The sequence below is a fragment of the Folsomia candida genome, unplaced genomic scaffold, assembly GCF_002217175.1.
Source record: "Folsomia candida strain VU population unplaced genomic scaffold, ASM221717v1 Fcan01_Sc014, whole genome shotgun sequence".
In the NCBI taxonomy this organism is placed as follows: domain Eukaryota; kingdom Metazoa; phylum Arthropoda; class Collembola; order Entomobryomorpha; family Isotomidae; genus Folsomia; species Folsomia candida.
The window spans coordinates 1,443,056-1,457,909 of NW_019091206.1; the positions used below are offsets into that span (position 1 = coordinate 1,443,056).

The following is a 14,854-nucleotide window of genomic DNA, read 5'->3' on the forward strand; positions in this document are numbered from 1 at the left end:
ATTTCTAGTAATTCGTAATCTCACCTTGACGTATCAAGATCACGAGGACGACGAGCAGCCAACCCAGCACGTTTGACTTTCGCCGTGGAATTGTCATTATTATGATTTGTTACCAAACCACGCACACTTTTTCCTTCCTGAAATCAAAACTCAAACAAAGCCTACGAAAATTTATTAGAGGTCTTCCTGGTCCATCAATATATTTACAGGGCGGACCAGCCCGGCTGCCAAAAATATGTGACTGGGATATGCACATAAATAGTACTCGTAAATACATACCTCACTCATTGTTTTACCATTTTACGAAGTTTGCAAAAATGTAATTGTTCTGTAGTTTGTCATTGTTTATTCGGGACCATGTTTTGACAAAACCGTGCAATGGTATGGTACATATTTATTTAGGGTCATTTCCTTAAGCTGTGCAATGGTGAAACCCAGAGTACGGCTTTGTTTAGCCCGAGTCATGTAATTGAGATGGGTATAATACGACTGCTACAACTTTTTGATTTATTTTTTGACAGATTTTACTCATCTTCAAATTATACCAATTCTAGGTGTGTGTGTGTACAAAATTTAAAGTCGACTGGATAAGCTTAATCGATAGACAGACAATCATGACGGTCCTAGGTCAATTTACATAACGAACCTTTGCATAATGGCCATTTCGCCTAATTTTTATTGCATAGAAGTCATTTTACATAACAAGCCTTATCACATAAATACGTATTGCATAATTGTTTCGTAATTAAGATTGGGAGGAACTTGCACATCTTAAAATCTTCTTGAATGGCGTGTTTGGAAATCTGCAGGGAAAACTGGATTTTAATTTCGTAATCTCTACCGGCTTAATTATCAGGGCTAGGAGTTAGTGTTTTTACGTAAGTTTGAAATTTCCTTTCTCCTTATATACAGTAGCCGAGCACTATAATGTGCAAATATAGTCGTCGGTGGAACCAGTGGGGTTATTTTTTATGTACGTACAAATGCACTTAGAAATCTGATATACCTACTAGTCATGCAGTTATTGATTTTTGGTATTAAAGTTGCTACCGCTTGGTATTAAAATTTTACCGGTCCGTAAAAAATTTGGTACCGAAATGGTAAAACTAATACCGAGCTATGACAAGAAGGTATTACTTATCCGTACCATCCTGGTTGAGTCATATATGAAGACCACCGGGTAATACCCGGCGGGTATTATTTTAATACTTTTAATACTGGATTTCTAATAGCAAGAGTGTAACCATTCCACATATGTTTATGTAAATTATGCAAAGTTGGGTTTAACATAATTGATAATTATGTAAAATGGCCATTATGTGAAATGGTAGTTATGCAGCAGAAATTATGTAAAGTGACCGAAGGCCATCATGGGTCCTAGGCCATCATGACGGGTACATAATCCCTGACTCGATGTAGGATGTAGCTCATCTTCAACCTGGATTCCTAATTTTGCATGTTCTACATGTGACCAAAAGTTTTAAGTTCACTGGATAATTTTAACCAGCGAAATCAATATACATCCATACAGACAGACAAATTAACATAACGCGTACAAAAGCCCTGACTCGGGCTAAAAATGGAACTGGTTAATGTAACGACCTTTCCACCGAGGGGAATCTACCCAACCAGAACCCGAACGTTACAATAACGTTAGATCAACAGTGTTGATGCACTACGTATGATGTCCGCCTAAAGCGTGTTAGTTTAATGTTACAAAGAGGGCGGAGCATAATGGTGTGAGCACTGTGCCCGGTCGTGGCTACAGCATGTTATCAACATTGGTGAAACTTGACTTGGCCGTGCATTGCAACAAAGTGTAACATTGGCTTATCGTTGTCACAATGTTTATGCTTGCACGGTGCTCAGTACAGGGTGGTTGCACGTTAAAATCATGTACAAAAATGTTATTTTTCTCATGAATTTATTTATTCATATCGTACCCAAAAACAAAATGAATAACAATATTATTTTCATGAACAAAATTAAAACTATCCATTAAATATTAAATATCTATTATATCTAACTTATTATACTAAGACATTAAATATTAAAACTTCTTTTACTCTTCGCATAACGGGACACAGAAAAAAGAGTTATCTGCACTAATAGGAAATAACATAACTTTACATCTTATTTCAGATTGAGTTATAGTTGTTGAACGGAAAGCTAAATTAAATACCTTTTGAATCATAAATTTGGAACCCTTACAAGGCTTAGTAAAATACTCTGATTGTCCTTTAAACTTTCTCACAACAAAATCATTTTCACTTTTCTTAACAACAATCACAACACAACCAGTTTTTAGAATACAACCACGATCGTTAATTTTTTTTGATATATGGAGATTGTTTTCGATCCTAAACGTTGTGTTTGAAACATTAGACTTTTCTAACTCTATCACCCGCCTAATAACTTGTGGAAGATGACGACTCTTACCCCTCAACATTTTCTTCAAAGACTGCATACTATTTTCAAAAGCAAAAGCGTTGACCTTTTCCAACGACCCAAACTTATCAGCATCGTCCGTTAAATGAATTAACGAATGAACATTGTAAACCAAAAATTGATCATGATATAGCTTACCAATATTTTTTGTAAACTCAAACATTAAATGTCGGGCGTAATTATACCAATTACGATTATTTGAAAGCAAAATTCTTGTTGCAATACTTAAAGCCATAAAATGCTCATATTTTTCAGAACTAAGTAAACCCTTTAAAGCAAATGGGCCAAAATACAACAAGAAATTTCGGAGCTCTGTCGCCTTCCAAAACTCCAACTCCGAGAGTGGCCTTGGCTTCCTATTAAACTCCGAGCAAACAAATTTTCTAAGTTGAATCAGTCTATCTGAAATTTCATATATTGTATACTTCCCTTCCTTGTGCATGGGTCCTCTTTTCCAGCATTTCAGTAGCTTTTTAACAACTCCCAAACAAATAAGGTGCATGTAATCAAGAACAACCCCAGAAACCATGCCAACGCCTAGCCCAATTAATGGGGAAATACCTACATGATGATTGGCGTCCTCCTGCCCAACAAATCCAATATCTGACCTTAAATCCGCTTGTAAATTTTTAAATACCACGCGACCTAACCATACGCCTTTATCAATGCAACGGTCACAACCATTATAACCATTAAATGCTGAAGTTTGCTTAATAAGATTTCTTGCCGGGGCATCTGCAACTATGCACTGTAGTCTAACTTGATAAAGAATACCATTAATTCTTATTCCTTCCTGTGACAGTTTCTTAAATTCTGTTACAAATGGTTGGAGAAACTCGCTGACATCCACAGGTTTGCTATTATCGCTGTAATATAAACCAATTAAAAATGGGACATTATTCGCTACGTTGATACATCGCCCTAGAATTGGCCAAAATTGTTTTTTGCTAGATTTACTAATTGGTAATCCATCAATTCCTAGGATTATCCAAAGCACTCCATCCCTTGGTATTGTAAACACCTTAGATAAGAATAACAATTTTTGTTTCAGCCCAAAATGATGATATGAACCACCCTGAATCTCGCTAATTTCATAATTTTTTGGAGTCCCCACTAAACCCTTAGCACATTTTGGTAAATTAGAACCTGTCACATGTGCAGATAAAATGCCCAAAAGATCATCAATGGCAGTTGACGTAATATTATGCTGTACTGCCCAATTAGCTAACCTGTCTTTTAAGTCAACTTCTAATTCGTCACCCTCAACTAGATTAGAATTTAAAATTAATGGGACCTCATTTAATTTAGAATTTGGTTGTAAAAATATCTGACAGTTTGACCCTACTTCATCTTCTTCCAACATTAAAGCAGGCTGCTCTATTTCTTCGGAAACATTAGATTGAGCTAACACCTTATCGTGAATTTCCTGTTGTATTTTCATAACATTTGATTGAATTATCCGTCTTCTATTTCTACTCGCTGACATAATTCCTACTATAAATTTATAATCTTCATAGACAATATTATAAAATGCCACACAATAGTTATTTACGACTGAAACGAAGTTTGTCCATAATGATTTGCTTGATCTGAATTTCTGTGATTCCTCCTAATGAATTTACAAGTTTTCTGTTTCGTCTAGTTGCCGCTGCAAAATAAAAATGTTACTAATTAGTAGGGTAACTCAAAAGCATATATATTTTTACATGTAGGGTTTATACTCACCGATTAAAGCGTCATTAATTTTGATAAACGAAGAGTATGAGATTTTGTTCAGCCCCTTTCCAGTGTAGCTCAGTTGAATTCTCACTTCTTTACTGAAAACACGTTTTAAGATTTCTGTCACTGTTTCCTTGAGGTCATTTCCTCCAATTCCAATCAAATATTCTACCTGTTAAATTAACGATGAAATATAAAATGATCCACCATTAATTAAATTACACTTGATTTGAACTAAATTGAACTATTAAGCAATTACAAATAAATTGTATTCATCCACAAGTTGAAGTCGTGTCTCAAAGGCGCCAAGTTCTCCCTCGTTATTTAATGGAAATCGAGGAAGAGTAGAGAAATCCAGCACAGGCCTAGCAATTGGCGACACTCCTGACTCTTGATTCCTTTTAATCTCTGTTAGAAGCCCCCGAATATCTTTCTGTTCCTTCTCAATTGCTGCAAGATGATTGATAACAACCTGCTGAAATCCTGAAATTACAAATAAACTAGTTTACACCAAGTAATAAAACAATAGGTTAATTGTTTCAAAAATCGATTATAGTTATACAATTTTACCCAAAGTTAAGTCTCCACTGCTGGTTGTATATGGCCCTGGCACAGGGATAGAAACTGTTGCTGGGTGTGAAAGGGCCGTATTTTGAGAATTTAAATTAAATGAACCATCCAAATTCAAAAGAATGGTTTGAGAGGACTGCTGAAATTGTTGATGATCCCCCGCGACTTGATAAGCTGGAGCCACGGTTATTGAAGGAGCGACCGAAACACTTGGCGGTACTAAATAACAATTCATCAGGTTTTAACGATAATATACTTTTAATATATCATTGAACAGCAAAAAAATTACCAAGAAAATTTCCATCCGGCTCAACAATGCTTTCTGGGCTAAAGTCGGCATCATCTTCGGCTGAGACCACAACACTAGGATTCAAAATGACCGGTATTTCCTCCTCCTCATCTGATCCGGCTGACGAATTTGATTTTGGGGATGGCCGAGAAGCAATTCTTTTTCTGGTCCTATGCTGTTGCTGATCTGATTTAGTTTCGATATCTGACGTAGCTTCAGCTAATTTCAATCCATCAGTGGCCTCCTCATATGTAGCTATATAAAATAAGTTACCAAAATTATTATTAATTAAATCAATTGAATAAATAACATTGAAAACTACCAAATCGTCCTAAAACTCGACAATCGTAATCATCCCAATCCGAGCCAGGCCTTAATGCTTTGTCCTTTTTCTTATTACTAAAAGCCGGAGTGACCTTCTTTGGCCATTTACACTTTGTTTCGTTATCGAACAGAAGAGATGACGGGATTGCCTCAACAGAGTTTTCATTCGGGAACAGCACGACAACAAATGGGCTTTTCACTTGGTGCTTAGGTCCCATTTAACTTAATTTAAATTAATTTGTAATTATTTAACTAAATCTTGAACGATTAGAAAAATTGAGAGTGTGGATTAACTTCACTAAATGTGTGGAACGGAATGCGTGGTTAAAATGGCGGAACGTGTTCTGAAGTGTGATTTTAATCATCACAGCAGCTGTAATTCACGTTGAATAAGAGTAAAATCAGCGCTGCGGATTCACAGTGAAAACGCGTTGAGACACTATCTCAACGCGTTTCAGCAACGTGAAAATGATGCGCTGATGCACTGTTGATAAACCTGGCTTGCGTAACATAGTGTCAATGTTGATTTCGTTTTTTTTCTGCTCTTTAATGTAACAGTGCACAAATCGCACCTTAAAACGGTTGTGTCAACGTTATTTTAACATCGGGTTCTGGCTGGGAACATATTTTCATACGTAGCGTTTAATATAAGTAATTATTAACCCCCAAAATTTTGAAGGGGTCGTTTTTCGTCTTGGGATTTCTCTTCTTCCACGGCGTCAAGCAGCTGTGCCAGCAAGCGAACCTTTTCCCCCTCGTCCCTTCCGCCACGTCGTTTTCCTCAATCGGCCTCAACTCTCCGTCCCCGTCGTGCTGGAGGTCGGACACGGTCAAGATTTTAGTCAGGATTGTGGCCGAATTCGTCTTTCCTCGAGACGACGAAGGAGGAATGAGATGAAGTCGAGACGGAAGTAGGGTGACCAGAATTTGGCGATTGTTCCTCATCCCCGTGGCGTCCAAGGCGTTACTCTGCTCGCCATACTGGGGGCGGATCACTGAGCTGGAAACTATCGTACAGAAACTTATATACAAATAAATTTAATTATTCAGTAAGACGTGGGACTCGATGACGCATTTCCAAAGTCAGTGTGTTTTTAATCATTTCTCGCATCGGGGAATTTATTTCAAAATTCTGGAGGACTAATTTGTAGAGCAGGGAGTTCCCAATTTTTAAAAATACACACTCCAGATTTCGACACTTTTTGAAGGAGGAGATCTCAAGTTTAGGAAGCCTTCAGGAAAAATGAACCTCATCGAAACTGGCTCAAAAAACTCAACGCCATTCCATTAATCAATTTACTTACTACAAATTTATCGTCCAGAATTTTAAAATAAGTTCCCAGAGGCGAGAAATGATTTAAAATGTGCTGATTTTGACAATTTTTGTTATGAGTCATTAAATTCTACGTTAACCACGCACCCCTTGATGTCGAATAAATCAGGGAAACAAACCACAAAAATAAGCTTATCACCCGGAACCGTGGCGAGTACTCAAAAAAATAAAATAATTGCCTCATCTTTTCAACTATATTGTAATTTGCGACATAAATAAATAAATGCTCTTCAACTCCACACGTCCTTCCAAACCAAACTATTTATATACTTTTACGTAAACATTTTCATATTATTGTTTAAAACTTATTACATAAACAAACCATAATCATAAACATCCCTAAATCGGCTACATTATTTTCCATATCATAAAATTGACCAAGTTCTTTTTTGTATCAAATATGTAAGGTAATCAAAATCTGAAACTACAAATACCACATCAAATGCTGTTTCCACCTACAAGTTAAATCAACCAGTTATTGCATAAGTGCAAAATAATCTCATGTCGACGTCAAAACTATGCTAAATAAATACACTTAAAATATTAATAAATATTATTAATAGCAGCAAAATCTGAGTCTCAACATCAACATGTCATGCAACCGTATTAAATTATGCAAGATGAATGACATGACACGGATGATACATAACATTTCAGCGTCGATTGTCCTTCCCATGAAGCAGTGGCCGCGGAAGCGTGTGGACAATGTCGTCCCCACAGTTATTCGATGTCCCCATCATCTCCCCATCTTATACAAACCCCTCCCTCCCCCCATCCTACAATCTTTATGTCCCCACGGCTTCCGCGGCCACTGCCACGAACCAAAATACCTTGTCTGGCCTGGCATGACAAATTCAATCAAATCTGAGCAATAATAAAGTGGATCAAATGTGAAATCAATGTCACCAATCAACCAATATTTCGCTCCTCGCAAATCCACACAAATTAATATAACTTAACACCCATCCGTATAAATTCATTGATTTGCATGAATAAACCGCAATATGTATTGATAACTAACCCAATTACGAAATGCCCATCTACAACATACTTATTTCTATTTCATGGGATTTTAAGTACATGCAAATATTTACATTATCACAAATTTGCCATTAACAAGTAAGTATCTTATCAATATCAAATCCCAGGAATTTAGCAACCTTGAATTTACTTATATTTCGTCTCCTCTCTTCTTCGATTCATTGCCCGACCGATTATGCATAACTTTTCAGACACGATCCAGTAGCAAAAAAGGAGCCCCAGAATAAAAATGTTTTACGAGTTAAAAATCCTAATTTGTGGCGTTTTATTTGTCATCCCGCACTCCGCGCAGGCCCGATACTTCTATCACGACGTGGACAACAGCTACTACCCCATTTTCCGCGGGGGCAATCGCGGAGGAAATCCATACGGCGGCGGCGGCGGCGATGGCGACGACGCCTTCGAGTGCGCCCGAATCCACGACCAGCCCAATTACCAAGGCCGCTCCTCCGACTTTAAGGATGGCGACAAGCTGCACAACTTCGGCTGGTATAACAACATCAAACCGCAGTCGGTGAGGGTCAAGTCGAGCTGCGCGCTCACGGTGTACGACTACTTTTGGAACAGGAGGACCTTCAAGGATGACTCGCACTGGATTTGGGGGGTAATGAAAAAGGTGGCAGGGCAGATTCAGAAGGGGGACGCGGAACATGTTCAGCCCTGATTTTTTTCACCAGCTACTCACTTTGAGAGACCAAATCTTTAGAAACAACACTTACAATGGAGGCGCAAACCATGTTCAGCCCAGATAATTTTTTGACCTTATTAGTTTGAAAGAGCAAGTCTTTACAAACAACATTTGGTTCGGCACTTGGGCAGATGCGCAAATTTCAGCACGTTATGGGCGTCGCAAGTTCGCAAAAACGCATGATTTTTCGGGCAATGCCCAGCGCGAGCTCAACTTCGTGCGTTTTTGCGAACTTGCGGCGCACATAACGTGCTGAAATTTGCGCATCTGCCCAAGTGCCGAACCAAATGTTGTTTGTAAAGACTTGCTCTTTCAGACTAATAAGGTCAAAAAATTATCTGGGCTGAACATGGTTTGCGCCTCCATTGTTAGTGCGAAGTGAATTTGTGCAAATGCGCAAAATTCTGAGCGTTACGGGCACCGCTAGTTCGCAAAAATACTCCATTTTCGAGGAGAATCTGTCCCTTGCGGTAGCATCTCAGACTATTCTCGTATAGAAAACAAAGCCGTTTTGCGACCATTGGCCGCGGAAGCCGTGGGGACAGCTGGGGACATTAATTAACACTATAGGATTGGGGGGATGAAGGAGTTTTTAATAACATGGACAGATGAAAGGTACATCCAATAACCATGTGGACATTGTCCCTCTGTCCTCACCCTTCCGCGGCCACTGTTTGCGAACTTGAATTCTCTAAATCTTGAGTCAAGTTCCGCACTAAATCCTGTTTCTGAAAATTTGATCTTCCAAAGTGAAGTGGTCAAAAAATAATCCGGGTTTAACACAGTTTGCGTCCCCATTGTCGACATTCTCCTTAATAAATATCCCCCCCTATTTTTCCATGCAAATTATTTAGTGGAACTACCCCGTCACCGCGGCGTGTTGCGAGTGCGGAGGGTGCGAAGGCCCCTCCGCGCACAAGGACCTCCAATGCGCCAGGCTGTACGAGCATGAGCGCTGCAACGGGTGCGACGGCTACAGGCTGGACTTGAAGTCGGGCGACAAAGTGAGAAACTTTGGCCATCTGGATAACCGCATGTCCTCCATCGTGGTGCGGCCGGGGTGTTACGTCATCAGCTACTATGACGCCAACTATCAAGGATACCGTGTCAACTTTACCAACTCCATCAATTTGTTTGGAGATGTAAGTTATTATTCTTATTATTTTTACATAGTTATCGATGACTTATCACAAAAATTGTAAAAATCAGCACATTTGTAATCATTTCTCGCCTCTGGGAATTTATTTTAAAATTCTGGAAGACAGTAGTAATTAAGATTATTAATTGAATACTGGTGAGGTTTTTGGGCCAGTTTCGACAAGTACCAATTTTTTTGAAGGGTTCTCAAACTTGAAATCTCGTCCTACAAAAAGGGTCAAAATCTGGAGTGTGTATTTAAAAAAAATTGGGAACAACCTTTGCTCTACAAATTTGTCGTTCAGAATTTTAAAATAAATTCCCAGAGCCGATAAATGATTTAAAATGTGCTATTTTGACGATGCATCATTGAAAAATGGGTTTTTCACTACATAGAACTGGAATAAACACGTTTCCTCCGTGGAATGCCATTGCCCCCATCAAGATCCGTACCCCACTGCAGCACCCACGTGGCCGACTTACCCCACGGCCGCACCCACACAGCCACATTGGACTTATCCCACTGCCATCCCTTTGCCCACGTGGCCGACCTATCCCACAGCCGCACCCACGTGGCCGACTTACCCGACCGCTGCACCCACGTGGGACCCTTATCCCACGTGGCCGACTTACTATCCCGATCACACCGTCACAATTGAACCCTGGCTCACCGACCCTCCCGTCGCAACAATTGAACCCTGGCTCACCGACCCTCCCGTCGCAACAATTGAACCCTGGCTCACCGACCCTCCCGTCGCAACAATTGAACCCTGGCTCACCGACCCTCCCGTCGCAACAATTGAACCCTGGCTCACAAATCCTCCCGCAACAATTGAACCCTGGCTCACCGACCCTCCCGCAACAATCGAGCCCTGGCTCACAAACCCCCCCGCAACAATTGAACCCTGGCTCACCGACCCTCCCGCAACAATCGAGCCCTGGCTCACAAACCCCCCCGCAACAATCGAACCCTGGCTCACCGACCCTCCCGAAATTACCGTCACACTTCCCGTCGTAACCAAACCTGCCGTTACCGTCACGATGCCCGTCATCACAGAAGCACCCGTCACAGCCCCAACCACTTCGGACTGGGGGGATTATCCCGACCCCATCGCGACAAATCCCCCGAGCAGCGAAGAAGACCAGGACCCCTTCCTTTCCTCGGAGGAAGAAGATGAAAACGGAAATGGTCGCGACAAAGAAGAAGAAACCGGAAATGGTCACGACAAAGAAGAAGAAACCGACCCTTTCCCAGAAACTGGAGGAGGAGGATCCGACGATAAGACCGAAGATAACAAACCTGACGACAAAGGTGACGAAGATGACTCTGACGACGATGACGACGGATGGGGCGATGACGACTCTGACGAAGAGGAAACCACCACCATGAAAGCAATGACCACCACGACCACGAAAATGACCACTACCACCACGACCACGACCACGCCAGCCCCCACGACGAAGAAAATTACCACCACGACAACTACAGAAGCGCCGGACGACGACGAGGACAAAGGTGACGATTGGGGAGCGGACGATTGGTAATTATTTATTTATTAAGGATTTTAAAATTTAGTCTGTTTTAGTACAAAAATGCGTTACAAAAAAATAATAAAGTAAAGAAATACATGAGATAAATGCATTTTGGTCCCACACACGGCCAACGGCGGCGTCAACGACGATGAGGTCAAATAACGTCCCATGGCCAATGCATGTCTGGAATTCTTATGAATTTGTCATGAATTGAGTTGGACGATCAATGTATTTCCACCACTTTTTTCTCTTTTATGCATCCTCTGCTAAATTATTTGCATTCAGGACATTACAGAGAAGAGCCACTCACTTTGCAGAAATTATGTATGTACATACATACACATAAAGCTACTGGAGAAGAGGCAAGCCAAGACTTTCTTGTGTACGTGATTATCAAGTTGACACATTTTTACAGACATCGTGACACATGTCCATCAAATCCCATCAATTGTAATAAAATAAATAAAATAACCCTTCCACTCCACGACCCAGCTTCCTCCTCCAAATTATCCACTCATTCCAAAAATATTTTAAAAACCACCAAATACGCCGTCGTCGCCGTTAAATGGTATCGCTCCACTTAAATAAAATGCACTACGCGATTTCATATAAATAACCATTCATTTGTTCCTCCTCCTAAATGTCCACTCATTCCAAAACTATTTTAAAAACCATCCCACCAAAAATACCCCGTCGTCGTCGTCGTTAAGTGGCTCCGCTCCACTTTTTGATATGAAATGCACTCCACGATTTCATAACCATTCATTTGTTCCACTCTTTCATTGCACAATTAATTACGAGATCGCTCATTAAATTAATCAATTAATTATCGGCTGCATAATTAATTGCATGTGTATCTTGAAAAATAAAGCTTTAAATGTCACAATATGCAATGAATCATGTGACTCGAGGCAAAAGTACGTAAAAAGTGCAACCAACTAACGTTCCATGAAAAATACAAACTTACATAAGATAACTTCTTGCACTCTAAATATTTAGTAAATAATTAAAAATAAAAAGAATGCCGTGTGATGATGCAGGCAGATTGATGATTTGCGAACTGGACTTTTTCTTTAGCTGGGACGGAGAAAGGCCTTGAACTGATTCAAGTTTCAAACGCCGAGTATGATTTTTATCCATGTCTGACTGGACTCAAGTCTGACGATGCATTTCCAATTCGTACTCTTTTTACTTGCCAATTATCTTTCCAATAATTAATTAATTATCATTCATTCAACAGCTTATCATCCATTGATAATGAATTTCAAGATACATATGCCTCAGTCAGTCATACCCATAATTAATAACTCTTCTCAAACAAACATACATATAAAAGTGGCGTCATACAGTAAATTGTAAAATGACACTACATGAAAAATCATGTAATTTAGGATCTTTGACCTCATCTTCGCGGTCATGGGTTGGTCGGAGGTCAAAAATATTCACGGTGTGGCGAAATTTCCTTTAAAATGACATCCCCTGTGAAAATTAAGGTCAACTTTAATTTTATACCAGACCCCTTTCTCTGTGGGGGTGGTCAAATTTACCCCATTATCAAGGTCGACCCTGTAACCTGTTTCGTCCCAAATAAAGTAGGAGTGCCGTAAATATGCCGGAAACATGGTGTTGCAAAAATTAGAAACACAATGGCCAAAACGGCGTTTGATTAATGATTATGCTGAGGCGTTTTCGAGATATCCTACCCACGGAACGGACGGACGGACAAAACGATCACACTAAGCGGCTTCCACCCACAATATTTATGGGTGGAAAAATTGCAGATGAGAATCGCATCAAACCCATCATGCACCTACCAATTCTGCAATTAATTCAACTATACTCGTCGACCCATGCTGAGTAACTTACTTGCTTGGATTATGTCTTGTTCCTCGTCGGCCCATCTACACATTTATATGACTAAGCGCAAATCCCATCTTTTCGCAATTTCTTCTTGACCTGACACTGCCAACGCACCATGGCTCATCATCTTCTCCCATGCTGTATATGTATAACCTCGGGTCACATTATGACCACCACCACGACGACGATTGAATGAACTCAATGCAAGTCTTTTAACTGTCACCTTTTTTAAATGTGTCAACAAGTCAAGCCTGATTCCCATCCTGATATCAAAGCATTATTAACTCGCACAAAACTTCGCCCCACACTCCAGTCCTCAACTGACCTCTCGACCAACCAGATCACCAATTACTACGCAAAATGTGGGGCAAATCCTTTCTCCTCCTCTTCATTTCGGGCGGCGTCGTGGGCATCCTGGGCCAGCAGTTCTTCACCCCCGGAAATGACATCCGCTGCGCCAGAATGTGGGATCAGCTAGGCTTCGAAGGTAATAATTTTACTTTTCTTATATACCAATCCAACCAAAACATTATAATAATTTTAGGAAACAATGTCGACTGCGACCAAAACGAGAGGAAGACAAATCTTGGTGGGATGGATTGCAAGGCAGAATCCGTCATAATTCGGAACGGATGCACGCTCACCGTTTACGACAAAACGGGATGCAAAAGAACGATCGAACGGAGTTCTTCGTGCTTGTGGGGGGTAAGCCACGTGATAATTTATCAGGGGTGGGCAAAATACAGTATTTTGAGCTTCCCAGGGGTGGAACACCCGCAGAAAGACGAAAATCTACCTAGAAAAGGCGACAATGGTTCGAAAATACGGGTTTACTGAAGAAATTAACGTTTAATTAATATCAAAATACTGCATTTTTAAGCAAATTCTGAAAAAAATGCATTTTGACCCCGATAAAAAGTTAATTTCTGAACAAAACCTGCATTTTCGTACGACTGTTCCCTTCTCCACGTAAATTCCCGTCTTTTTGTGGGTGCTCCACCCCCGGAAATCCAAACCCTGGGAACAAATCTAGCTAAAAATACTCTATTTTTCCCAAGTATTTTGCCCACCTCTAAATTTTCCCCTAAAAATCCTAGTGGAACCGAAGGATCGCCGCGGCCTGCTGTGAATGTGACGGCTGTCAAGGCGAAGTCGCCGTCCGTGACCTTTCCTGCGCCCGTCTCTACCAAAACCTAAAGTGCAGCTCGTGCTCCGGATTCCGCCTGGAGATCAATCCCCTCGACGCAGTGCCGCACCTGCAAATCTTCAACAACGAAATCTCCTCCCTCGTCGTCAAACCTGGCTGCAGTCTCAGCGTCTGGGAGGGACAGAACTTTACCGGAAATATGGAAATCTTTACGGGCGGCGTCGACTCACTGATGACACAGGTCAGAAAAATTACTAAATTTCATAAATTGCTAAATTTTGCATACAATTTGCATACAATTTTGCATACTTGAAAATCACAACTTTTACAATTTTTTCAGGGCTGGAATGACCGCGTCTCTTCGCTAAAGTGTAACTGTCAATAATGATCAAGTATGTAAAATGACCTATTTGTGCCAAAATTATGCAAATTCACTACAAATTACGTGGGCCCTCTATTCTATGAAATTTACCGGGAGCGTCTCAATTACCAATTTCCCCAGGCATTCCGTTCCATTTTATGAAATTTTCCATAAACGTCTTAATTACCAACTCACCTTGAGATCATCATCGCAACTCAAATATTTCTCTACTTGGTAACTTTATTTATAGCTTAAAAATACCCAACTTTGTACTAAATATACATACGCATCATCTCGTCATCTTCATCCCTCTTCTCGCACACATACAAAGAATTATCCTTCGTCTCGTCCAATACATATTTACATACGTGTAAAATAAATAACATTCATAAGCTGGCTTGTCT

At 40.3% G+C, this 14,854-nt stretch overlaps 3 protein-coding genes across 4 annotated transcripts; 2 read left to right on the forward strand and 1 right to left on the reverse strand.

Annotated features, from left to right (window-relative positions):
• Positions 1 to 4,405: 4,405 nt before the first annotated feature.
• LOC118437613 lies at positions 4,406 to 5,568 on the reverse strand. The gene is made up of 4 exons (XM_035856783.1): positions 5,443 to 5,568; positions 5,027 to 5,357; positions 4,738 to 4,956; positions 4,406 to 4,650 (listed from the first exon to the last, which is right to left on the reverse strand). Exons 1-4 carry the CDS (start codon positions 5,566 to 5,568, stop codon positions 4,415 to 4,417), a joined length of 912 nt encoding a protein of 303 aa, XP_035712676.1. The 3' UTR covers positions 4,406 to 4,414.
• Positions 5,569 to 7,893: 2,325 nt separating this feature from the next.
• On the forward strand, positions 7,894 to 11,204 carry LOC110855945 (mucin-2). 2 transcript variants are annotated; one of them, XM_022104377.2, is made up of 3 exons: positions 7,894 to 8,340; positions 9,267 to 9,554; positions 9,946 to 11,204. In XM_022104377.2, exons 1-3 carry the CDS (start codon positions 7,954 to 7,956, stop codon positions 11,092 to 11,094), a joined length of 1,824 nt encoding a protein of 607 aa, XP_021960069.1. In that variant the 5' UTR covers positions 7,894 to 7,953; the 3' UTR covers positions 11,095 to 11,204. The 2 variants fall into 2 exon arrangements, with proteins under 2 accessions (XP_021960069.1, XP_021960070.1); XM_022104378.2 differs by having other exon boundaries at positions 7,894 to 8,328.
• A 2,034-nt stretch (positions 11,205 to 13,238) lies between these two features.
• On the forward strand, positions 13,239 to 14,846 carry LOC110855915. The gene is made up of 4 exons (XM_022104332.2): positions 13,239 to 13,429; positions 13,487 to 13,647; positions 14,040 to 14,330; positions 14,430 to 14,846. The coding sequence occupies exons 1-4, from the start codon at positions 13,303 to 13,305 to the stop codon at positions 14,472 to 14,474; spliced, it is 624 nt and encodes a 207-aa protein (XP_021960024.1). The 5' UTR covers positions 13,239 to 13,302; the 3' UTR covers positions 14,475 to 14,846.
• Positions 14,847 to 14,854: the final 8 nt, after the last annotated feature.